Source organism: Lepidochelys olivacea (genome assembly GCF_965140295.1).
Source record: "Lepidochelys olivacea isolate rLepOli2 genome assembly, chromosome: 2".
NCBI lineage: Eukaryota > Metazoa > Chordata > Testudines > Cheloniidae > Lepidochelys > Lepidochelys olivacea.
Window position 1 is genome coordinate 259,194,662 of NC_140412.1, and position 26,711 is coordinate 259,221,372.

Below are 26,711 nucleotides of genomic sequence, written 5' to 3' on the forward strand. Positions count from 1 at the left end.
CGGTTAGGAATGCCCCCCTTTTTCCCCTGCTTCATAGACATATAGAGCTCCTGATGAGCCACCAGGAGTTGAGAGGAAGAATGATCCAGCGGTTTGGGTGTCAGCCTAGCGCTTGGTAGCCCCAGGTTCAATTCTTTGCCCTACTACGGATTTCCGGTGTGACCCTGGGTGAGTCACTTAGCCTCTCTGCTGCAGTTCCTCATGTACTAATTTGTGTGAAAACTACAAACTGTCTTGTCTTCAGTAGGATTTCACTTCAAGTTCATGAACTCATGAATACACCTTCTTCCCCAGCGAAGACAAAGCCCTAAATCCCTTAGCTACTTTGAAAATGTCAACTACAAATTCCCATTTAAGGCCTATTCCAAAGCCCACTGAAGTCAATGGAAAAAACTCTTTGCGACTGCAGTGGGCTTTGGATTGGGCTCTTAGGTACCTAAGTAAGTGGCCTCATCCCCACAGCTCCCATTTATTTCATCCAGTTAATATGCGAGAAAACAGGCCAGCTCCCATCAATCAATGCTCCATTGTAATTATCAGCAACTGGGCTAGTTCTTAGCTACTTCCCCTGGCAGATTGTTTTAAATACAGGGCTCACCACAGCTCGGCTGAATGCGGCTTTCTTTTCCTCCTTGCTGGAGTCTTTTCCTCTCCAAACATAGATCTTAAAACCACCTTGGTCTAAAATGTGACAGTCCTGAAGTGAAGCACAGGAAATAGATAGATCAAAAATCCTGCTGGGGCCAGGTTTCTCCCCTTATCCAAAGGGTCCCCAGCACTCACGTCTAGACTAGGAAATGTTTTGCCCCTTTTCCTCAAGTGGGTCGGGTGCACAGTTGCTAGCGGTGGTTGAGAGCTAGTATAGGCAGCTGCACTATTCCCAGAAAATGGGTACAATGTTTTCTGCCCTAGACCCAGCTTGAATTGATCCCGAGAGTATCTGACACTTGTTCCAAACCCAGCAATGAGTCCTTTGCACACATCAGCAACCAATGGGTCCGTTCCCAAAAGCATGGGGTGAGAGAGACTAGAACTACAGGCCCTGAAAGTTCAACCCTCAGCCCACTGTGCTAGACTAATGAGTGGTATTGATTTGTAGAGTGCCTGCTGGGAGCTAGAGGAGTACGAAGCAATGACTGACTTAGACCTTTCTTGCACCAGTGTAGGTCTGGAGTGACTTCCCTGAAGCCAGAGGAGTACACTGGTGTAAAATCAGTGTAACATCAGAACCAAGCTGTGCCAGATCAGAACTGGGCCATGTAACTCTACCTCAAATCCCTGACAGTCTAACTGCATCCTGGTACCATACCAGGTAACAATGACGGAGAACTGAGCTTCTTGTTTTTAAAGGAAAAGCGAAACAACCCAGAAGCAAGCAGAACCTTTCAGTCAGTGCTTAATTTGTGCCAGGGCTGAGCCCTGGCACCTCTAGGCTTGGCATTTCATAGCCCTGGCGCCTGGCACTTCTGGGCTTGCTGCATCAGTTATGAAAGTAAAAAAATTGCTTGAGCCCCAGCACCTCTTTCATTACAAATTAAGCACTGCTTATTTCTATTCAGAGGTGACATGTACACTGATCTACCCTCGATAACACCTTACGCTTCTACGGCTAGAAACAGAGGGAGGGAGGGAGGCGAGAACCCTGGTTAGTCAGAGGGGTTGGTGGCAGCTGACAGACATATTGGTTTCCCTCATGGTAACCCCCACATCTTGTGGGCTGGTTTCTGCGTGAAGAAATTAGTGGCGACAAATTCACTATCATATTTTAGTCAGATCCTCCCTCACGTCTACGAACACAAGCTATTAATCATCTCTCTTCTGACAATGCCTTGAGACACTTGACTGTTCCTTTAGTGACTGCCGAGGTAACAGGTCCTTGGGCTGCGAGGGCGGGCAGGTCATCAACTGCCATACTCCGCCTTCATTATTATTTGTACGATCATTTAACTTACAGGCCTCAGGCAAGGACCCAGGTACCACTGTGCAGGTGCTGTGCATGCAGAGGACAAGAAGTGACAGTTCTTATCACAAAGAGCCGACAACCTTAGCATCTCCCCCCATTTCCCTGCACCTTACCTCATGCTGGAGGAGATCTTGTGTGAGGGGCCGGGTGGCTATTTCCTGCACCACCAAGTCGTTGTTGTTTTCGTAGACACTAGAGGAAGCAATGGGCAGAGAAAGATTCACAGAGGGCTGGGGGAGAAGGGACTATCCTCCTGGGGGACACACACTCATTCCCAGGGCTTGGGTTTGGAGACCTAATCCAGACTTACTGGTAGAGCCGGACGTTTGCTTTCTGCAGCTCATCGGCTTTCTCATCGGGGGTGGTGGCCCGGAGCGCCCCACGTCTCTCCCCGAGCACTGTTTTCATGATCTGCATGAGGTCTGGGGAGTCCTTCTCATTGTCAATGATGCCAATCTGGGCCCGGCCGCCTCTCTCGCCATCCCTGATGCTACGAGCCAGAGCCAGTCCCTGCAAGAGATGGGTCCTGATTTAGCCAATGAAAAGACTCGCCTTTCACCTCTGCAGGTGCCGGGTCAGGACAGACTTTCAATGCTCACACAGGACATTTCAGTCCAATTTATTATCTTGGTCAATGCAGTCTGCCTGGGCAGCCCTAGCCCATAAAGGAGAATGGGGGCACGAGGCACCCAAACTACAACTCCCATGATGCACCACGACAGCATTTCCAAATGGAAATGTTTCGGTTTTTAACCAAATCTTTACATTCTCTGTGGAAAGACTTTTTTTGTGTGAAAAAAGCTGTTGAGTTGAAAACCCAATTTTCCATTGCAAAACAGCTTAAACCTAATGTTTTCAAGCAGCCTTGGAATTCTAGCATCAAAGGAAATCTGGACATCATCTCTCACTGCAAACCCTCCTCCTGCTGCCACCTTTCCCATGCCTGCAGATCTGCCCTGCAGCCCTTCTTCCCCATTGCTCCTGGGGGAACCTGCCTCCTCTCCACCTCTGCTGAAAGCATCAGCGGCTCGCCTTACCCTGACCATGCTGCTATCTTCTCCATGGTGTCCCCAAGGCCCAGTTCTCTGGGTACCACAACATGCAGAAAGATGCTGCCTGCCTTTTCATACATATAAAGGGGTGCCATGAGTTCACCCACAACCTCAGGCACCTCCCCTATGCACCCTAAACCTGGTTCATAATTGCCCTTCTAGTTTTTGATGGCCTTCCATGGCATTGTCCCTGACAACCACAGAGAGGCAATGTGGGGTCCAGTGGGACACGACACACTGGACAGGAATTCAGGGAAGACGAAGTTCTACTCCTAACATTGCCACAGCCCTGCAGGGTGATCATGGCCATGTCACATCACCGCTCTGTGCCTCAGTTTCCCCATCTGTAAAATGGGGATAATGATACTTTTGTAAAATATTTTGAGATCTATGGAGGAAAGCTGATACGTAAGAGCTTGGTATTCTTATTTCTGCTTCTGCTTTTCCTCTGCTACTGGTCACTTTGTACTAGTCCACACTACCTTTTTTTAAAACAAATTTCCCCACCCCTGAGATCTCTAGTGTAGACAAAGCTTCTGTCTTTTTAAGTACTATGTCACATAGCCTCTCTATACATCATTTAGGTCTAAGTGATTTGCCCAAGGCCACACACAGAATCTGGAGCAGAACCAGGAACTGAACCCACATCCCCTGAACCCGTCCTATGTCATAACTGCAACACTGTTCTTCCACTCCTGTAGCAGTTGTTAATGGGAAAATAGCCCTCTGCTAGGGTTTTATACTCATCAGTGTATCACTCATTTTGTGCTGGGGAGGCTGCTATTTTGCAATCATCATCTGTCATATTTCTCTTCGTTTTTCAGGCTTTCAAAATGCCCCAAATAAATCCAATGGCATTTTCCACACTGACCCTGGATTTCTCTGCAATGTTGCTTTCGGGACCATTCCACTGGATCAGCACTTTCCCAAGGTCCATCAGGAACACATCCCCCTTATTGAAGCTGTCCCACGAAAGCTCCACCTGTCATGAGATAGCGAAACAGTGCATGTTACCAGGGAACAACGATCGTCAAAGAAAACTGGCTCTTGGGGAAGGAACAACACTCTGATATTAACAACATGCTTGTTTTCCTCTGCAAATTCATTAACTATCCATAACATGATCAGGGATTTATCATTTATTATCCTGTTTGAACGGATAGGAACACCAGACATTTTTTAAAATTCAAGGAAGAATGTGTTGTGCAGGCCCATGTGCGGATCTCCTTGTTCTTCTTTTAAAAGTCTAGTTTTGTGGTAACAACAATAACCTCTGTGCAGGACACTGCATGGGAATAAATGATTAGCTGGGCCTAATGGCCAACAGCTTAGAATCATAGAAGATTAGTGTTGGAAGAGACCTCAGGAGGTCATCTAGTGCAACCCCCTGCTCAAAGCAGGACCAACACCAACTAAATCATCCCCAGCCAGGGATTTATCAAGCCGGGCCTTAAAAACCGCTAAGGATGGAGATTCCACCACCTCTCTAGGTAACCCATTCCAGTGTTTCACCACCCTCCAAGTGAAATAGCGTTTCCTAATATCCAACCTAGACCTCCCGCACTGCAACTTGAGACCACTGCTTGTTCTGTCATCTGCCACCACTGAGAACAGCTGAGCTCCATCCTCTTTGGAACCCCCCTTCAGGTAGTTGAAGGCTGCTATCAAATCCCCCCTCACTCTTCTTTTCTGCAGACTAAATAAGCCCAGTTCCCTCAGCCTCTCCTCATAAGTCATGTGCCCCAGCCCCCTAATCATTTTCGTTGCCCTCTGCGGGACTCTCTCCAACTTGTCCACATCATTTCTGTAGTGGAGGGCCCAAAAATGGACGCAATACTCCAGATGTGGCCTCACCAGTGCCGAATAGAGGGGAATAATCACTTCCCTCGGTCTGCTGGCAACGCTCCTACTAATACAGCCCAATATGCCGTTAGCCTTCTTGGCAATAAGAGCACACTGCTGACTCATATCCAGCTTCTCTCTCTCTCTCTCTGCAGGATAGCAAAATCCACTGTAAGTTATTGAATGTTGTTTATTCTGTAAGGCAGGGATTTGCAAATGGTGATGATCAGTTGAGTAGAGTTGATCGGAAAATGGATTCGCCCCGCCCCCATGGAAAAGTTTCAGGACTAATAGAAAGAGCACGGTCCCTGACCCAAGGAGCTTACAGTGGGGATGAGCAATAACGCTGCTGCTTGAAAGAGACCCTTTATATTCAGTGCTGCAGTCCCAGCTGCCTCTGCATAACAGAGCATGGGCTTCTATAGCACGGGCTTCCACAGAACTCCTCCCCCAGGCTCCCTGTCTGGGAAGCTCACCCATTTAAGAGTGCAGTGCCCAACAGCACATATACAAGCCAAGGTCTCGATCCTGCATAAAGCAGGGTCAGAAGCTCTGCGTGTACTGTGTGAGTTGGTGCCAATGAGACTCCTAGCACAGCACAAGGGTAAGCATGTGTGCAAGCCTCTGAAGGATCAGGGCCGAATATTAGCGCTGAGTGGGGGAGGGAAGGGACAGCCAGGGTTACAGCAATGCAGCAGTGTGGTGACTCAGCTTAGACATGTGCATGTCTTGGCAAGCCAATGCGGTCTTAAAAATACAATAATATTACAGTATTGAATAATATGTTAATCAAACATAATGAAACATGATAGCATCGTATGTAATCATTATTATTACAACCACCTGCAGTAGGCCCTAAGGAAATGCATAGAAAAACCGGAACCATTTTTCTCCAGCTTCAGATGACAAGGCAGCTACAAAATCAAGTTAATCGTTGGCTTGGTTTTAATTGTGTAAGAAATCCGTGACTTCGGCTGGAAGGATTGCAAGTCTGATTCTGCTTCCACTTATACCAGTGTCACTCCATTGTCTTCAACATCAAGTTACACTGGTGTAAAGATGATGAGAATGAGGCTCTGCATTTGCAGCCATTGCTCAGAGGGCTTGATTTGGATCTCACACTGGTGTAAGACGTAAATCCACTGAAATCTATGGCCCAGATAGTCAGCTGGTTCAAACTGATGCAGCGCCATTGGCTTCATTGGAATCAGAGTGATTTACACCAGTTGAGGATTTGGTCCTATTGAGTGACATGGGTATAAAACCGAAGCGAGGTCAGAATCGGACCACTGGAAAGCCATATGGTATGCCAGACCATTACCCAACAGCATTGCTCCTATGAAATTCACCACGAGTGACTAATACGAATCAAGCGCTTCTGCCCTTACCTCTGTGGCTGACACATGCTTCTTCCCCTTGACATGAAGGAGGCGTCTGATGTTGTACATATTGATCTCCACATGCTTGAATCCTGAAGCTACGCCTCCCTTCTTGTAGCTGTTGGGTAACAGGGAATCGAGGGTTAAAATTAGAGCAGGTAAGAAAATGAGGGTTTTTTTCCAGGAAAATGTCAAGTTTTTGGCAAAAAACCCCCAAAATCCAAAATATCCAGAAGTTTGTATTTGAAAATGCTGCCACAGTGCCTCAGGGGAGTTGTAGTTTGTGATCCTCATGCTCCCATTCTCCTCGACAGGCCAGGTTCTCTGGTCAGATTACATCTCCCATGATGCACCATGATCTTCCCTCTTGTATCCTAGGGCTCACGTGGCTGCAGGGCTGTCCCTAGCTATTCTGGGGCCCTACGCAGCTCCCCCGCGGGGGGGGGGGGGTGGGGCAGGCCTCTGCGGGGGGGGCAGGGCTGGCTTGGGGGGCAGGGAGAACCACCCCCCAGCACTCACTGGCGGTGTGGCTGGGTCTGTGTCTGCACTTCCCGCCACCGGTGAGTGCAGGCCCGGCCCTGCTGCAGAGCTCAGGGGAGTGGGAGAGGGGCTGGGGCAGAGCAGGGGCAGGAAGAGCCAGGGCAGGGGCTGGGGCAGCACGCAGCTGCGCAGGGCACCAGGAAATGTGGTGCCCCAAATTTCCAGGTGCCCTGCACAGCTGCGTACTTTGCATATGGGTAAGGACGGTCCTGCGTGGCTGTGGTGCATCATGGGAGGTGGCATCCATATGGCGAACCTGGCCCATAGAGGAGAATAGGCTCATGACCACTTGAAGTGTCTCTCCCATGAGGCACTGCAGGGGCATTTCGGAATTGAAATATTTCAGTTCCCAGGCGCTTTTTGCAAATAGAAAACATTGTATTGAAAAAAATCTAATTTTCCATCAAAAAACAGTTTTGATGGAAAAATTTTGACCATCCCTAATTAAAACAGCATTCTGCAGGGACTCAGGATGCCACCCTCCTCTCTGATGTAAGCTATTTGTGCTTGTGCTGTGGGACATGTGAATCACAATGTTTGACTGCAGGTCCTAGTGTGACCCTAGAACCACTGAATGCCCAGGGCATATAGGGTACAAGGATCCACTGGGTTCACTAGAAGAATGTCATGTAAGGTTTCCAATTAAATCCTGTGTCACACTGGTCATCATAACCATTGTGAGATGTACGTATGGATGTTGGGTAAGGTGTTACATATATAAACTGACAATTACATACTTAAAGTCTGTGACAAAGGGACTGGTCATCAGGAAGGTGAAAAGCAGTTGTGTTTTTTCAGGCAAGAAATGTTTCTCGGTCTGTTTACATGTAAATTAAATGTTGTACAGTTCACATCCATTTACAGTCTGAGCAAAATTCTAACCAATAGATTACGGAGGTTGCAGGAAAGAACAAGCCCAGCCAGGGTTTATCCTGTTTTGAAGACAGACAATGAACTTTTGAAACTCGATCTGGGGATGCAGGTGGAAGCCCTCCCCCCGAGTTATTCCTTTCAATGTGTGATGACAAGCCATCAGCAAACTTGATCTTATGAGAGCTGGCTGGGAAAAGGAATTTGGGGAAGCCACCCTGTAGGAGACAGGGAATGTCTTGTGAGTTAAGTTTAGGCTCTGGAAAGCGTGTTATGATTTTTTTCTAAGCAACCATTTGTTTCCAATATTCTTACTTTCTACCACTTGAATCTCTGTTCTTTGAAAAGTTTATCAATATATGGAGAGCTGTGTGTAAAGTAAATGGTGATGCTGAGTTGAACCTTGCAAGCTTGGTGTACTACTTCTCTGGGAGTAGTAAATCTGAGACTTCTATGCGTGCTCCATGGAACAGGGGCTGAGCACTTCAGTGGGATGCTCGGACGACTTGGAGGTTGGTGTGTGCCTACCGCTAACCTGTACTGCGAGAGAGGGGCCTGGAGGGAAGTGCTTGTGTTGACAGAAACTGGTGGATTTAGGTTGCTGATACACAGCAACTGCCGGATGCTGGGACTGGACGACAGACGATGGATCACTTGATAATTGCCCTGTTCTGTTCATTCTCGTTGAAGCACCTGGCATTGGCCATTGTCGGAAGACAGGATACTGGGCTAGGTGGACCATTGGTCTGACCCAGTATGGCCGTTCCTATTTTGTTGTTGACTGCTTCTCGCTTCTTCTTCTTCTTCTTCTTCTTCTTCGTGTATGCGCAACGCGCCTCAGTTGGCACGCGACCAGGATTCATCACTGAATTTGGTCCACTAGTTGAACCATTAGCTTCCCCGGCTCAGGCCAGATACTGACCGGGAGTGTGACTTGAACGCTGATCCATGCTCCTGGGCAGGTGGTAGCGAGGTACCTCATGACACTGGGGTACCCTTGCCCCACACCTTTGTCACGAGGCATGATGTCATTAGTTCCTTCCAACACAAAGTGAGCTGTAGCTCACGAAAGCTTATGCTCAAATAAATTGGTTAGTCTCTAAGGTGCCACAAGTCCTCCTTTTCTTTCTGCAAATACAGACTAACATGGCTGTTACTCTGAAACTTTATGATGAAGACCCAGACGCATCCCAAGATGACAAAGCAATCAGAAACAATTCCTGAGCTGTTTTCCTGGCTTGTGGGGTGCACCAGCATGGAATGGGATGGGTGGCACCCTATCATGATCACCATGCATTTTGCACAACCTAACACCTCACATACATGTATCAGGCCTTGCACTAAGTCTCAGCAATGTACATGCCTGTGTTGGAAAGAAAAGATGTAGCTTTGGGGTTTTATAATAGTTCTAGCCCCGTTGGGAACACACCAGTAACATGATATTTCAACTTGGTCCACAAATTTAATAATAATTAATAACATTTAATAATAGTTATTAACATAGTTAATAACATGCTATCAGCAATGTGAGCGGGAATTCAGATTTCATAGCATTTTAGCCCAGCTTTGCACAGGTATGGCTAACTACACAAGGTATGCGGCAGTCCCGGAGAGAAAGGATGGTCCACTGGTCTAAATACATTAGAGATTGTAAAGCTTTCATATACTGTGGTAATGGAGGTCACAAAGAAGCCTAAAATAGACAGAGATTGACTCCAATGGAGTTACTCCTGATTACTGCCAATGTGAAATTAGAATCTTGTCCCTTGTGCTGAGTTTGTTTTATGAAGGTCCTAACGATGTGTTCTGGTTAGCTAAGATGAGACTCAGGCCTGCTGGGGTTTAATAAAGAGGTAGTTTTGGCCCATCCAATTTTTACCCTGCGTGTACAGTAAAGATTCAAAGGATTTAGTAGAGATGGGGGAAATGTTTCCCATTCCAAAATAAAAAAACTGGGGAGAAAAATTTGAGGAAGGAGTTTATGAAAATTTCCCCTGATTTTGACCAGCTCTGAGGCTGGCCAAAATGTTTCAGATTTTAAAATGGTGATTAAATTTTTTGAAAATTTGGAACAAAACAGGGGAAAAAAATAAAAAAAAAATGTTTTTGACCAGACCTACAGCCTAGCCTGCGTGCTTGGACCAGCCTGGCAGTCTCCATTTATTTCCACTCACATAATGCCGCTTTTGAAGTAGCTTTTGAAGACCTCAGACTCATGTCCCTCCACTTCTCGATGTTGCACTGGGCTCCCCCCAAGCATGTCATCGATCTGGGTGACATAGAAGGCCGCAGCGCCCTGTTCATCCTGAGATGAATCCTTCCCAATCCAGTAGTGCAGGTCCATCATGAAGCCGTTTGAGGTCTTCTTATTCTTGGAAAGACAAAAGCGGTATAAAGAGGAGGTCAGGGTGAGATTCATTGCACTGAGAGGCTTCACTCAGTGGAATCATGCAGATCTGCTTAGATCTGCAATCCAGGAACCAAGCCAGCTTGAAAGTGTGATTGGCATCTTGTGAATAATACCTCTGACAGAAGAGAACTGGTATAAACTAGAGAGCCAGATCGCGGCGCTCTTACTCAGGCCAAACTCCCGTGCAATCAGTGAAGTTTCCCCGAGCAAGGGAAACAGGATTTACCCTTAATATTCTGCATGCAAAAACCTGCCTGAGGTCAAGCTGTCCTTCTAGGGCCCAGCCCTGTGCTACAGAAGCTCCTGGGAATTTTGCCAGTGATTTCAATGGGAGCAGGATTTGAGCCATAAAGAACGCTGGAAGGCCCTGATTCAGGCAAGCACTTAATGGGACTTAGGCACATGCCTACACTTTTAGCATGTGCTTACTGGTTATGTCTCAGGTAGATATATGGCCCCATTACCATAGTAACGGAGTGCTTCAAAATCTTCAATTTATTTGTTCTCACAACACTCCTGCTAGGTAGGGAGGTGCTATTATCCCCATTTCATGGAGGCACAGGCTCAGTGACTTGCCTACATTCACGCAGGAAGCCTGTGACAGAACAATGCCTTGATTCCAGGTTTCCCATGCCCCAGACCAATACTAACTACTAGACCCACCCTTTCCCTCCCTATCCTAGATCAGGGCCTGAGAGCGGCAACTTGCGAGCTGCCCTTACTCTCATGTTTGGTGAGTGTTCTATTGGTTATTTAATGAATGTTCCTACGTGCTTTTGGATCCCTGGACAAAACGCTCTTACACATGTGCATTATGAGGATACAGTCTTCAATTACATGATCACCCACTGTTTTTCCCCACAGGATCCCTGGCTCATCGAGTACAAGGTGGCAGACTGACAGTTGCAGGGGCATCTGTACATCTGGCATTTCCTAATTTTTGAGTGATTGATTTTGCAGCCTAAATAACATTCACTGAATGCAGTTTTTTGTACACAATATAGATCATCGGGCTCAACAGGTGGTGATCAATGGCTCAATGTCTCTGCAGAAGAGAAGAGTGAGGGGGGATTTGATAGCAGCCTTCAACTACCTGAAGGGGGGTTCCAAAGAGGATGGAGCTCGGCTGTTCTCAGTGGTGGCAGATGACAGAACAAGGAGCAATGTTCTCAAGTTGCAGTGGGGGAGGTCCAACCCTAATCTTCTATGATTCTATTCACATATATATTATACACACACAATAAATACAAAGTGACTACAAATGGTGTGTGAAACCCTGCTGACTCTCAAACACAGGTCTAGCTCCATGTGGTTTGAGGTCCATACAGCTCCTATTGTGATTCCTGGTGTGTGAAGCCAAATACCCTAAAGAGAAAAGGCAAGCCCTCTGAAGGCAGGTGTTTTGTGAATGGTGCCGGCATTTCTCATCTAAACTCCATCATCCACTGTGCAGGAAAGCTAATAGAGACTCATTTTATAAAATGGTTTGAAGCTAAGTTCTGTTGATCTGTTTTGTTCTGTGGAAAGTGCTCAGATAACACTGGTGAGCACCGGTTTAAGAGCCCAAATAGAGAAGAACTTGATTTCTTTAGATATAGCTGCTTAATGTGCAATGAAATCACTCCATTTAATGTGCAATCCTGCAAGCAGCTCAGAGCTTCATTGCTCTAGAGACAATCCGTACCCAGTTTGCGACCTCCATACCCAAGACAAAGGGAAGTAATAGCGTGATTACACTTGGAGGTACAGTGAGATTAAGTGACTTGCCCAGGATCACAGAGCTTTGTCCCCATGAAGAACAGGAACATTTTTGTGGGAGAGAAAAACCATTTCCTGCCCAGCTCGAGGCTTGAGTCTTAGTCTACTGCCCATCTGTATGTCTACACTGCAGTTAAAAAACCTGCCGCTGGCCTGTGCCAGTGGACTCGGGCTTGTGGGGCTCAGGTTAAGGGGCTGTTTAATTGCAGTGTAGACATTCGGGCCCATACTGGTGCCCCGGCTCTAGGACCCTGTGAGGTAAGAGGGTCCCAAACGTCTATATCATTAAGCAGCCCCTTAGCCTGAATCACCTGGCATGGGCCAGCCGTAGGTGTCTAACTGCAGTGTAGACAAACTCTTCAACACAACCCCACTTTCCCCCCTAGCCCTGTCTAAGGGCTAAGTTCTGTTTCCTCATGCAGAATTTCCATTCAAGTCAATGGCAGCTGGGTGCTTTCATTTCCGAGCACACATGGCTGTGTTTGAGATTTAGCCAGCCTTGCTGTTTGCTTTCATAAAGCATCTGCTTGAGAAATATGATTAGCTGCAGGGCACAGTGGGCCTTCCCTTTTGTTAAAGATCCCAAGGGTGCCACCCTATGAGTCACTGAGCAGCAGGCAGGCTGTATTCAGGCAATGTCTGGCCAGGAAAGCGAAACATGTCCCAGCACGAACAAGCTGATTCTTCTAATGCTGGAGTGACAAACACTCCTCCATCGAATAAACCTGGGCTTAGTCCATGTGCAGCTGCATCAGCCTGACGGGTGGGAAGAAGAGACCCATTTGAGTCCACCCCCAGCCCTGAATAAACCAAAGGAATAATTCTGCTTCCCCTCCATAAGGAAGGCAGGGCAGGATCTGGGGGAAAACACGGCTCTGTCTGAGCTGCTCATGTACCAGTGCAATGTGAGCAGGACTTGGCAGAGAAGGGGTGGATCCAGTGACAAGCTGCCAAAATCTTAACTGGTTCCCCCCTCACCCCACGAGGGGGTCTCAGTCCTCCCCTCCCCCTGGGATCCCTGCCCCATCCACCCCCCTCACCTGACTGCCCCCGGAACGGGGCAGGAGGGTCTCGTGAGCCACAGTAGTGGGTGCCCACTCCGCCCCGCCCCCAAGAGCCAGAGGGACCTGCCGGGGGGCGAGGTGAGGAGTCCTGACGGTGCTTACCTGGGGCAGCTCCCAGGAAGCATTTGGCAGGTCCCTCTGGCTCCTAGGGGCGGGGTAGCAAAGCTAGCGGGGGAGCAGGGGGAGCGGCTGCTCCCCCCACCGATCACATCAAAAGTGGCACCTTAGACGCCGACTCCGTTGGTGCTCCGGGGCTGGAGCCCCCACGGGGAGAATTTGGTGGGTGCGGAGCCCCCACTGGCAGGTCCCCCCCCACCCTGCCCCTGGCCCCAGCTCGCCTCTGCCCCTGAATGTGCCGCCCCGCTTTGCTTTTCCGGCCCCCCGCCACGTCTCACGAATCAGCCGTTCGTGCGGGAAGCCTGGGAGGGCTGAGAAGCAGGTGGCGGCTTCGTGCTCAGGCCCAGGGAGGCGGAGGTGAGCTGGGGCGGGGAGCGGTTCCTCTGTGCGCCCCCTGAGTTACCTGCTGTGGTGCGGGCGGCCCTCCTCGTGCCCCCCCGCCCAAGCTCCCCTCCCCTCCCTGCCTCCTTGGGCCTGAGCGCGAAGCTGCCACTTGCTTCTCAGCCGCCCCCCGGCTTCCCACGCGAACAGCTGATTCGCGGGAAGTCGGGGGGGCGGAGAAGCGGGGCGGAGAAGCACAGCGAGGCAGTGCGTAACACAGGGGCGGAGCGGAGGTGAGCTGGGGACGGGGACAAGGGGAGCTGCCGGTGGGTGCTCTGCACCCACCAAATTTTCCCCTTGGGTGCTCCAGCCCCGGAGCACCCGTGGAGTCAGCACCTAAGGCACCACTTTTGGCTGGTTGTTAAATTTAGAAGCCCTTTTAGAACCGGTTGCCCCACGTGGGACAACCGGTTCTAAAAAGGCTTCTAAATTTAACCACCGGTTCCAGGAAACCAGTGCGAACCGGCTCCAGCTCACCACTGGGTGGGTCTGTGGCCCACTGACCATGAGGGTCTACCAGCAATTCCCCCAGTATGGAGGGTGGAAGACCTGAGTTGCAGGGGTGATGGAGGAAGGAGAGAAGTTACCCCCCCCCCCACACACACACCCGCTTTAGGACGTGAGCTAAGTCCATCAAAGAGGCTTTCATCCCTTTGCAACCTGGTGCACTGCTCAGAACAGCTGCCAAATGGAAAAGTGAACCCAAGGAGGCCTCTGAACTGGGGGTGCTGGAACAATGTGTATGGCCGGGGAGTTGAGAGAATTGTGAACCAAACTGTAAACACTGTTTTATGACGGAAACCACTGGGCTGTCCCCCCAGCACCTATGCTCTGAACCTGGAATGGTCTATGCAAATGAAGAAGAGTTGGGGAGATATTAAAGAAGCCCCAGTACAGCACATTACCCTGGAATATCACCCTGGGAACGCAGGGCACTTCTGCTGCTACACGCCAGCTGCTCAGCCTAGGTTCTCTGAAGTGCCTCAGCCTTTGAGGTCAAATTGCAAGCGAGCCTGGCTCAAGTTCTGAGTGAACTCATGAGCTCTCCTCACGCCCCTTCCAGTTTTCTTACCACTACACAATACTGTGGTTACAGCACAGGACGGGATGCAGGAGACCTGGCTTCTATTCCCAGCTCTGCTATGGACTGTGTGAGAGACCGTGGACAAGTCACGAAGGCCTACTTTTGCAAAAACCACCAGTGATTTTGGCTGCCTGAATTTCTAGGAACCCAACTTGAGACACCTTAGAGGGGCCTGATTCTCAAGAAAAGGGCTGATCACCCGACCCCTGAAAACCAGCTCCTTTTTAAGGTAGCCAAAACCGGGCCCTTGGCACACCCAAAATCCAGTTCGTCCATTTTCAATCTATAGGCCTTCGCCTTCGCGATCCCTGGAGGTGGGGTGGGGGAGTGGAATGCACCGCAGGAGCGCAGAGCATGAGGGTTATTTCAAGAGGCCATAACAGAGATGATCGTCTCTTTCATGCACTTCCCCCTCTTGTTGCTTCTCTGGCCTCTCTCATACTGAATATGCAATTTCAGGCATTAAAATCAGGCGGTTGATGGGCTGGCGAATAGGTTACGTTTTAGAACGGTGCTGCTGGAACCAGGCAAAGGAGTGACTTGAGCTCCAGTCCAAGGGAGGTTAATGAAACAGTGCAGAGCATTTCCAAACCTACCAACATCTGCTTGACTGACTTACATATAATATGATGTAACAGTCTCCTTTGAAAAAGCTCCCGTAAGCCTTTTCGGGAATGGGAACCATTTTCATTTTCTGCAAGAAATCGGAGAAAGCAACAGTAAAAAAAAGGCCTGGACAAGAGACAACAGTGAGTTTGCTGCGGTAACAAATGGGGCATCCTCTTCTCCTCTGTATATGCCATAAGCCTGGCTCAAAAGAGGGAAGCAGCAAAGATGCAAAATCCAGGCCCCACTGAAATCAATGGGGATTTCGCCATTGACTTCAGGGGAGCCAGGATTTCACACTAAGCACCCAAGAGTCTTGCTCCAAGAACCATCATGTCTTTCTGCTGTTTACGGCCTGTGCCATTGAGTTCACCTTTGCAGAAAGACCATATTGCTGCTACACTGAGACTCCAGCCACCTACCCAGCCACCCCAGCAGGTTCCCACACCCCAGAATATAAATTCTTTGATGCTTCCAGACCAGTTGTTGTACTCTAGACACAAGCTGGGTAAACCACGTGCGAACAAAACAAACACCTTTTGAAAATATTAGGCTCTAAGATTTTGCATAGTGCTAGCAACAGGTGCCGAACTGGAGACTCTATTCACAGCACGTCTCTAACGTGCAGAGCAGAGCAAGCCAAAGGACTTCATCTCTGAACTGGAGGGTGGGTGAATGACTCATGCCTTGGCCTCTGTTTCTAAGTTCTTACACGCCACCCATCGCTATACGATCAGAGAGCAACTGAAAATTTGTTAGGTCTCCTAGCTGGGAAAATCCATCCCTAAATTTGTCAAGGATTAATAAAGATGGACTGCTAACTTAACTCAGTTTTAGCTGAAGCCCAGAAGTACAGGCTGAATTCTCCCTCTATGATTTAATGGACCTTTAAAATAGATCTCTCTATCTGTTTTGAGCCTCTGTTGAAGTACACCGCTTCCCTTCGGGGGCAGCGTGGTCTAGTGGGACGAGTGCTAGACTAGTATTTGGGACACCTGGGTTCTATTCCCGACTGTGCCCCTGAGTTGCTGTTGCTAAGTTCTTTAGTGCAAGGACTGTCTCATTAGCTGTTTGTACAGTGCCCAGCCCAGGGAGGCGCCTGGGGAATGAATAAATAACAAAGCAACCCAATGCGCAGTGTATGTCTCATCTTATCTATGATTATCAGCAGAAGTAAAGGTCTCCTACTGCTTAAAGCCTGGGACAAATCCCATGTGATTCAACAGGCATTGACTCAGGCCCTTAGTCTGTTAAATCAAGTGACAGAGCTTCATACTTTTACGGCTGAAAGACTTGAGTCCAAACCCAGCTGTTGGCCTGAGCAGCATCCAGGCTCACCATTACCAGAGGATTTGACTGCTGCAGTTGACCTCTTGGGGCAGTGCCGGCCCAGAATGGAGCATTCCTGGCACCTACCTAGTTAACACTGAAGAGACAGAGGGCTTCATAGAGGCAGAGAATTAGCATCTGGAAGGTCAGTAAGCCACATGCTGAGAGCCCCCTTGTGTCCTCTCACTCAGATGAGCAGAGAACAGGCAGCATGGCTTTCTGGGCTCCATTCAAATTTGCATTGAATTTTCCAGTTCACTTCGAACAAGAATATGAAACTGGGCAAACTCACTGGGCAGAAATTCAGACCAGTGATGTGTGGTTTATGACTCACTCGCTATTTATAGAGCACAGTCCTGGGCTAGCTTGATTTCTGTGTGCTATGGGTGTAGGCAGATATTGACCACGTACACTGTACATACTGCATACTATGTACACAAGGGTATATTACTGTAATTTCCCAAACAAATGTTCTGGTTTGGTTTGTTCCATATCACGCCTTTTATTAACACAGTGCTAGACAATCAAGAGGGGATCACACTCAAGTTAGAAAGAAGGCACACATTTTTACAACTGCGAGGGTGATGCACCCTTAGACCAGGCTACCCAGGGAAGCAGTGGTTTCTCTCTCTTGGAGTCTTCACAGCAAGACTGGATGCCCTTCTGGAAGAGTTTAGCCAAACACAAGTGACTGGGCTCAGTGCAGGGGCACTGGGTGAAAGGCTATGGCCTGTAGATAAGTTGAGGCAATATACTAGTTGCTTCTGGTCTTAAGTTCTATGAATCAATGAACCACAAGGGATTCAAAACAATGATCAATGAGCAGGGGCGGCAGGTTTGTATAATTTTTGGTGTTGCCCAAAATGGGTCCAAGTCCTGCTACCCTCCCCCCACACCTACCTAAGGCTCTAGGAGGGAGTTTGGGTGTGGGAGGGTGTTTGGGGTGCGAGCTCTGGGCTTGGGCAGGGAGATGGGGGGCAGGAGGGGGTGTGGGGTGTGGGCTCTGGGAGGGAGTTTGGGTGCAGGAGGAGTGAAGGGTCAGGCTCTGGGAGTGAGGGCTCTGGGAGGGAGTTTGGGTGTGGGGTGCGGGCTCTGGACTGGGGCAGGGGGTTGGGGTGCAGGAGGGGATGTGGGGGACAGGCTCTGGGAGGGAGTTTGGGTGTGGGGTGCAGGCTCTGGGCTGGGGCAGGGGGTTGGGGTGAGGGAGAGGGTGAGGGATGTGGTGCTTATCTCGGGCAGCTCCTGAAAACGACCTTCACACCGTTCTGGCAGCGGCTCCGGCAGAGGGGCTGGGGGGTCTCCATGCCCCGCTGCCTGCAGGCACCGCCCCTGCAGCTCCCCTTGGCTGCAGTTCTAGGGCAATGGGAGCTGCGGGGTCGGCGCTCAGGGCAGGGGGCAGCACGTGGAGTCACCCTGCTCCCCCTGGGCCGCAGGGACGTGCCGGCTGCTTCCGGGAGTGGTGCGGAGCGAGGGCGGACAGAAAGCCGCCTTAGCCCTGCTGCGCTGCCGGTGGTGGTGGCTGGGGGCTGCTGGGGCTTTTTAAATTGCCTGGGGGCAGCAAGTGGGGCCAGGAGAGGTGCACGGGGATGGTGGGCGGGGCCGGGAGAGAGACCCGGCCCCACACATTGGTGGACCCGGACCCCTTGGCCCTGAATATTCCAGGAGCACGGGCACCATGGTCCACATAACTCGCCTCCCCCGTCAACCAGTATCTAAAGGGTGAAAGTGACCTATTCAGGGCAATACAAGCGTGTCTAACGAGAAGGAATGCAATGAAGTTCAGAAAGGAAGGACTGGGGTGAATACCAGGAGAAAGGGCCTGACAATGTGATCCACTAAGTATTCTGTGCGGAAACGGTGGAGACTCCATTGCTTGGGACATTTTAAAGCCAAATGAATGAATAGAATCATAGAATCATAGAATATCAGGGTTGGAAGGGACCCCAGAAGGTCATCTAGTCCAACCCCCTGCTCAAAGCAGGACCAATTCCCAGTTAAATCATCCCAGCCAGGGCTTTGTCAAGCCTGACCTTAAAAACCTCTAAGGAAGGAGATTCCACCACCTCCCTAGGTAACGCATTCCAGTGTTTCACCACCCTCCTAGTGAAAAAGTTTTTCCTAATATCCAATCTAAACCTCCCCCACTGCAATAACCAAGCCTGCATGGGGTTGGGGGTGGGGGGGAAGGGGTGTGGTGGTTGGACTGGATGATTTAAGAGGCATTTCCATCTCCAATTTCTCTGATCTAAATCTCTTCTGCTCACGGTATGTAGCCTGGAAATTATGAGCGTACTAAAGGTGGGGATGGGCGAGGCAGCGGAGGGATCAGTGCGTGTACATACTTCAGAGCGTTAGTTACACCTCCTGCTCCAAGCTGCCTCTTGAATCTCACAGCTCTGTGACAGGGTGATCTGAGGGTCAAGGCAGGAGTCGGTCGCTTCCCGCATTTGCGTGGGCCCTGGCCTACGTTCAGTTCTGGTGGTGGGAGAGGGGGTTGAACAAGCAGCTTTGGTGGGCACTACAACATGACTTACACACACACACACACACACATATGGCTGTGCTGAGCTGCTCCATGAGCCTGCAGCTCACACCGGTTCCGTGGCATTCAAGCCATACATTTTTCTGCTGGCCCAACTGGTTTCCCCACATACCAGCATGTCCCTAGGGAACAGACTTGCTTTTAATTACAGTTCCCCTGGAAAGTGGCGCAATGCCACGTGAACAAACAGGGAACTGCAATGACTTTCGATCATTCCCAGTGGCAACATCGTCACCAAGTAGGTTTCACTGCACAGTCCCTGCCAGCGAGAGTCACACGACTAAGTCTCTGCTCAGCTCCTTGGGCTCTGCTCTCTAAGCCTGGGGCTGGGCTCCTGTTTGGGGCATGCTCAGCAGCAGCAAGCCAGCCGTGGAACACCCTTCTGGGGAAAACAGGCCGAGCCAGGCACTAGCCATGTTCAGAACTGAATGCAAGGCCTTTGGTCAGGCCTGCCCGCTATCTGCAGCATCTCCCTAGCACCTGTCTTACCGTCACAGCTGGCAACAGGCCGTCGGTACCAAGGCTAAGCCACTAGTGCAGACAGGGCTCAGGCATGTCTACAGTCATATCAGTGCTGCTGTGAACAACAGTATTTGCTCTGGAGAGGAAAGATAGTCTTGTGGTCTCAGAAGAGCTGGGCTCAGTCTTTGACTCTGCCACTGACTCACTACGGGACCTTGGGCAAGTCACTTAAATCCTCTATTTCTCAGCTGTAATGTGGGAATAGTAATGCTTCCTTTCTCCCACCCATGGTCTCGTCTATTTAGATTGAAAGCTGTACAAGGCTGGGACTGTTTATTACAGAGTGTACCAGCAGCATCTAGTGCAGTGGAGTCTCTGGTTGCTATGGTAATAAAGTATCAACTTTAGTCCCACAACATTCCTGTTTCCTAAGTCAGTATTATCCCTGTTTTACAGATGGGGAAACTGAGGCCCAGAGCCGTTGCGTGAGTTGAACGTTGCACACTGAGTGGGATAAAGCTGGGAATAGAATTTGGGGCTCCTGATTCCTAGTCTTCCTTTGTCTTTAACTACAAGACCATCTTTCCTCTCTCACCAAGCAATTTTCACAGCATCTCTTTCTTGTAAAACACCCCCATACACCCCCAGTCTGCAAAGGATGCGCTCCTCTCACCGTACCTCAATGGTCCATATCTGCAGCCCCGGCTTTCTCTCGATAGTGGGGAGGCCCAGGTCAGTCTCTGTCATTCTGCTGGTTGAACTGAAGGGGAGAAAGACGAAGAGTGGAGTAACTATCCAGTTTGATAAAACTCCAAGCCAAGTGGCAGCGAGGCTCCTATAACATAGATTCATCCATAAGAACAAAAGTCTCTGCAGACTTTTGCTGGATTTAGCCATTCAAACAACAGATTGTGGCTCTGATTCCTCACCTTGTGGTGTCATTTCAAATGGGGATAGATAAAATGCTGCCCCACGCTCAGATTTGGCCCCACACTGAACAGGGCCAAAGGGTCAGACAAGATGCCAGGCACAACATGAGCAGGGGATCGTACCCACAAATGCACAATGAGGAGTTTGGAGCAGAACGCTGGCCCTGCCTACAAGTCGTCATGCTTCTTACAAAAAGAAAAGGAGTACTTGTGGCACCTTAGAGACTAACCAATTTATTTGAGCATGAGCTTTCGTGAGCTACAGCTCACTTCATCGGATGCATACCGTGGAAACTGCAGCAGACTTTATATACACACAGAGATCATGAAACAATACCTCCTCCCACCCCACTGTCCTGCTGGTAATAGCTTATCTAAAGTGATCATCAAGTTGGGCCATTTCCAGCACAAACCCAGGTTTTCTCACCCTCCACCCCCCCCCCCCCCCCCACACAAACTCACTCTCCTGCTGGTAATAGCCCATCCAAAGTGACAACTCTCTACACAATGTGCATGGTAATCAAGGTGGGCCATTTCCTGCACAAATCCAGGTTCTCTCACCCCCTCACCCCGCTCCAAAAACCACACACACAAACTCACTCTCCTGCTGGTAATAGCTCATCCAAAGTGACCACTCTCCTTACAATGTGCATGATAATCAAGGTGGGCCATTTCCAGCACAAATCCAGGTTCTCTCACCCCTGGGGCAGACAGGAGCTTCTGCTGTATGCAAAACCCAGGACTCTCCCCTCGCCCCCATTCTGCACTAACTCAACCTTCTTTTGTGTGAGTAAAACAAACGGCGATTCCCAGGAGAGAGACGGGGTAATGTTAAAAGCTATGGGACCTGATCTTCAGTGGGTGAAACTCGCCATAGCTCTATCGAATCCAGTGGAGCTACACCAATTTACATCTGCTGAGGATCTGGCCCAAAGCTTGGACTTTTGGTTGGTGAAGCACAGATCCAAAGCGGGGGGGAACAACAAATACCAGTGGGGACTGTGGTTCTCTTTAGGAAAAAAAAATAGCTCCAAGTCTTGCACTTGCACCCTTATGATTATGTCCATGTATCAAACGTCTTTCATTCCGGAGGCTCCCCAGTGTATAGACAGATCATTCACTTAATCCACCAGTGACATGCAGCCACCTCTGGGGTCGGACCCAACAGCTAATCAATCACTCAGCATTGCAGAACAGTTTAAGCAGCAAGCAAATAGGGATACAAGAGTCAGTAGACACTGCAGGGGGAAGTTAGAATGCAATTTGGCCAGGGTACTGGGGCTAACCCCCCACTTATTTCAAGTAATACCTGAGCTGGAACATTGTAACAAACCCAGACACCTGCGAACTTTATTGCCATCATCGTTGTTATTCAGAACATCCAAGCAGCAGGAGGCAGAGAATGTAGATCCTCCTGCTCTGTAAGCACAGGCTACTACCACGGAGTTAAAACAAATGGTGTCGTATCAGTATAAGATCTATGATACGCAGGTGACCAGTTCTCAGGCTCTCCAGTAGATGGCAGTAGAATGCACATGCACCAGCCAATTCATTACTGTATTTACAATCTTTGGGACAAATATTCCGCTCAATTAAGTTATTGGGGTTGAACAGGACTAACGCAGGGTATAATGTGGCTCACTGATTTTCTCTTTTCATTCATATGCCAAAGCACTGTGGTGGTGTCATTCTCTAGCTCCCAAATTGTGTTTGCTTACAACATAGTTAATTATTATATTAGTTTAAAAAAAAATACCTTGACTGCATTTTATTCTCTGCCTATCTTCCTGCCGAATGAAAGGCCTGCATTGACTACAGCCAGCCAGTCCTGCCCCTGGTGTGCTTCCTGGTCTTTTGTTAAGCTGCATGTATTATATATCAGATCACAGAATATTGTTGTTGGATCTGAATTTGGCAGAGCATCAAATGTTTTACCTTATAGGCCACAGAGCTCACAGCAGAACTCAGGTGTTTGGACAATATTCACTTCTCTTTAGCAAACGGGTTAGCTCAGAAGATCTGAGGTGTCAGCTGAGCTCAGATAATCAGCTTGAACTAGCATCCAGAAGCTTAGATGCTTATTAAAAACTATAATCCAAATCTCTGGTTTAAAACAAAAAGAAAAGGAGTACTAGTGGCACTTTAGAGACTAACCAATTTCTTTGAGCATAAGCTTTCGCAAGCTACAGCTCACTTCATCACGAAAGCTTATGCTCAAAGAAATTGGTTAGTCTCTAGGTTGCCACTAGTACTCCTTTTCTTTTTGCAAATACAGACTAACACGGCTGCTACTCTGAAACCTGGTTTAAAACAGTGATGCTTAATCTTTACCACACCAAGAACCTCCCTTCCTAAACTGAGCCCCTCTGTTATTCCCTGCTCCCTGCCCCTATTAAGACCAGAGCAAACACAACCCCCGGATCTAGAAAACAGTGATGAGATAGCAACCTCACTGAAGATCAGCTGTTTTCATGAGATTTCAGGTTTATTTCTGCTTATGGTCAGGCTTGAAATACCACGAAAACAACCTTCTGTCCTTGGGCTTGTCTTCACTAGTGATTTAATGTGAGTTGTAGTGTGAGTGTTCCCATTAACTCAACCCCTGTCCAGACACAAAAACCAGTTGCTTGTGTCTTGTCTTTGCCACAAGCAGGAAGTATGGAAACATTTATAAAGTTCTAGACATTTGGCTTAATTGTGAGGATTGAGGGAAGATGCAAGTTGGTTCTTACTGTATCCCAAACTGGTTTTGCCCAATGCTAGATGAAACACAAACTGAGAACTGCATCCGACGAAGTGAGTATTCACCCACGAAAGCTTATGCTCCAGTATGTCTTTTAGTCTATAAGGTGCCACAGGACTCTTTGCCGCTTTTACAGATCCAGACTAACACGGCTGCCCCTCTGAAACTGAGAAGAGACATGAGTAAACTCCACTAGGAAAAAGTATCCCTCATAAAGCCCTGAGCATTTTCACCTGTTCAAGGGCAAAAGCCAGTCACTGAGAAGGGCATGCATCCGATGAAGTGAGCTGTAGCTCATGAAAGCTTATGCTCAGATAAATTTGTTAGTCTCTAAGGTGCCACAAGTACTCCTTTTCTTTTTGAGAACGGCTGGGCACTTCTGCCACAGATATTGCAACCCCAGGCAATATCTTTGAGGACCACTGTATTCAATGTATTGATGTTTTCTGTGTGATTGTCTGCTGCGGAATGCGCAAAGTGGGGGGCAAGTAGGGGCACGGGCCCCTCAATCAGTGGGGGCACAGAACCCCGCCAGGGCAGAGAGAGTGAGGGGGAGGGGGAGAACCAGCCCCTCTGGCTGCTGGGGAGCACAGAAAGTGCCCCTCCAAAAGCAGTGAAATTTTTATTCCTGTGAATGGCCTGGATTGTATATGGAAGCAGGGGCTTACCACAGCTCCTACAGGAACGAAAAACAGTAGGGGGTGATGACCCCTGAGATCTTAAACAGCTCCAGAGCCGTTCCACCCCCTGGGCGATTTGCATGCGTTTTGAAGCCTAAGAAATGTAGAAAGGGCTTTTGGGGGCATAGAACGGCTGAATGTGGGGAGACTCAGAGTCTGTCTTTTCATTCAGCAGACAGGACCTTCTGTCCAAGGAAAGGCCCCCAGCCTTGAGGAAAGGGATGTTAGCCTACCAGACTCCCACTGTGGAGGATGGACAATTTCTGATCTGTGGAGTGAGCGTGTCAATGCTTTTCGTGCTTTATGTTTTATCCTGACGAAATACACTTTGCTGAGCAAGAGCCGTATGGTGACTGGTAACAGCTGGCGCACTGTTCATAGCCCTTGGAGAGAAAGCAATGCACAGGGACTGGTCGTGAGGCAGACTGGCTTGCTGGGGACACCACAATGTATGGTAGAGGGCTGTGCGGCCTTAAGCCCCCCGCAGCAGAGTGGAGTGGGACATGGGTCCTTGGCCAGAGACAGGTGACGTCTGGAGGCTCTGACCTGACTAGGCACTCCTGGCATGGATGATGGAGGAGGGATCCAGGTGCAGCTGGGACAGCTTCCTCACAGGCATATACAATCCCCACAGATGGGTGGTTTGTGTGAATGCACAGAGAGGAGACGTGTCCTGTAAACGCCACAGTGACAGTAGCAATGGCAGGAGGCTGGCGATACAAGTTGAAGAAATGGACTGTAGCAGAGAAGAGGGGATGGCCACCACAACCAGCTCCAGATTGCAAGGCAAGGGCTGGGAAGTTGAGTCACTCCCCCCTGAGCAGCACCAGTACACCCACCATCCAATAGCAGCTGTCCTTGGTCAACCCCAGCTCTTCTAAGTGGCGCAGGGATTGTTCAAGCATTGAGGGGCCAGCCATAAAAGGCAGAAGCAGATGAGAGCTCCTCTTGCTCCGCCCACAGGAAGCTTCAGCCACTTGGCCAAAAATTCTGTTTTAGCCTCATTGTTCCACTGCCATTTGGCATAGTGAGCGGCACTCACCACCCCACCTACATATCAACAACCCCTGCAGATAGTAGAGAATAAGTAAATTCAACAGAAAATTGCAGAACACTTCTCGGGCTGAGGCCGCAGATTCTGGAAACCTTAATGCTCCTCCGGCCACTGCCTTGTTGGCCAACACACGGGGGATTGCATGGGCAACCGCCAGAATTAAATGACTGAGCAGCTACAGCTTGAGCTAAACAGCCCAAACTCCTTAGCTGCGGGCTGCAGAAACTTGCATCCTCTGCCGATCAGCCCAGCGGGGGACCTGTAACGCACACGTCTCAGCAGAGTACACTCCCATCGTACAACATCAGAACCACAGCAGTACTCATCGCTGTGTGCGCCAGATTCAGTGCCTCCCTTGTGTGGGGGTGTGATTTTACTCCAGGAAGGAGCAGATGACTAACCTGTCAGGGTCACTCCCAAGAACGGTGAATAAATAACAGTTCAATGGACATGCCGGCAGTCACTTTTTCATTTTGGGAGGCGTATTACTTGGTAAAAACATAGAGACAGTCTCAAATCCTACACATTCTCCAGGGTTCATGGAATGCTGGGGGAATGAAAACCCCAGAAAGGTGTCTGGGCTTCATGTCAAACACCCAAAGAACAGTCTGAATTGACGGCGACTTGGCTTTTCTGTATTTCAACAGCACTCGGACAATAAGAGCCCCAAACAAAATGACTAACGTGCCGTAAAGCCTTAGGAAACTATGACATGGGCGTGCTTTCTGACAGGCTGTGCCAATTTGAAAGCTAGGATTATAGGTAATATTTGAGTTGGTATTGGATATTCTTGTCTTCGGCTGTTGAACTGCTTACGCCCTGTCTATGCTGGTTGGCCACTAACCCTCGATCCTACACTCACATATATGTGTTATGCACCTGAGCACTCCTATATAAATCAGAGTCTGCTGAATACACCGGTGCTGATGTCGAGTGAACCAGCCCCAGCCCGCCAGCACACTGTGGAGCACCGTCCCCCCTCAGACCACCCTCTTTGCGCCTCGTCTAGCTTTTAGCATGTCCCAGAAGGAGACAAAGCAGCCTGCAGTCCAAATGGAAATGTTCTGCACAAAAGTCCAGCAATGGGTTTGTCTGCTTTGTTTGGGGCTCTGGTCAATGTCTACTCCTGACTCGAACAACAATTCTTCCCCGAGGCTATTTTTTTTTGCCTGACCCCTTCAAAAAGAAAGCAGATACACAAAAAGGAGGGAGTACTTCTGGCACCTTAGAGACTAACAAATTTATTTGAGCATAAGCTTTCATGGGCTACAGCCCACTTCATCGGATGCATGCCATGTCTGTCTGTATCTGTACAGAGTTTTTTCATGAAATTGATGGATTTCCACTCCATACGGCTAAATTCAGTGCCTTGCATAATGACAGGTTTCAGAGTAGCGGCTGTGTTAGTCTGTATCTGCAAAAAGAACAGGAGTATTTGTGGCACCTTAGAGACTAACAAATTTATTTGAGCATAAGCTTTCGTGGGCTACAGCTCACTTCATCGGATGTTGAGGAGGATGGTTGCAGGGGGTGGGAAAACAGAAGGTACCTATATAATAGGCACCTTTTGGAGGCCTCATATCTTCTCCCACAGGCAAGGCAAATACTCACACCAAAGCACACTGGACCTTAACATACTCCCAAACCACACTGCAATGTGATGATTAAAGCTGGGCGAATAGACTTTTTTTGGCGGGGGGGAAGGGGTGGTTTGCAGTATTTGCCAGTAAAGCATTTCTTTGAATGAAAACTACAGATGATGGTATTTGTGACCCATTTTTCTGGCTTCCCGAAAACACTCCTATAGAAACATTTTTGTACATAAGATGTTTGAGGGAAAAGGTAAGAGCTGGAAATGTTCTTACAGATTGACACTAGACATGCTAATGTGGCCATTCTGAGGATC

The 26,711-nt window shown here is 49.0% G+C and overlaps 1 protein-coding gene across 1 annotated transcript in view; it reads right to left on the reverse strand.

Moving 5' to 3' along the window:
• Nucleotides 1–26,711, reverse strand: part of VILL (villin like) — a 66,340-nt gene that overhangs the window by 32,174 nt on the left and 7,455 nt on the right. Inside the window, exons 2-9 of the mRNA XM_084619069.1 lie at nucleotides 20,078–20,159; nucleotides 15,080–15,154; nucleotides 9,821–10,017; nucleotides 6,246–6,354; nucleotides 3,887–3,997; nucleotides 2,274–2,473; nucleotides 2,077–2,155; nucleotides 599–697 (exon numbers count right to left, since the gene is read on the reverse strand). Of these exons, the coding sequence (XP_084475195.1) occupies nucleotides 599–697; nucleotides 2,077–2,155; nucleotides 2,274–2,473; nucleotides 3,887–3,997; nucleotides 6,246–6,354; nucleotides 9,821–10,017; nucleotides 15,080–15,154; nucleotides 20,078–20,146 (939 nt within the window). The 5' untranslated portion in view covers nucleotides 20,147–20,159. The remainder of the gene's footprint in view (nucleotides 1–598; nucleotides 698–2,076; nucleotides 2,156–2,273; nucleotides 2,474–3,886; nucleotides 3,998–6,245; nucleotides 6,355–9,820; nucleotides 10,018–15,079; nucleotides 15,155–20,077; nucleotides 20,160–26,711) is intronic.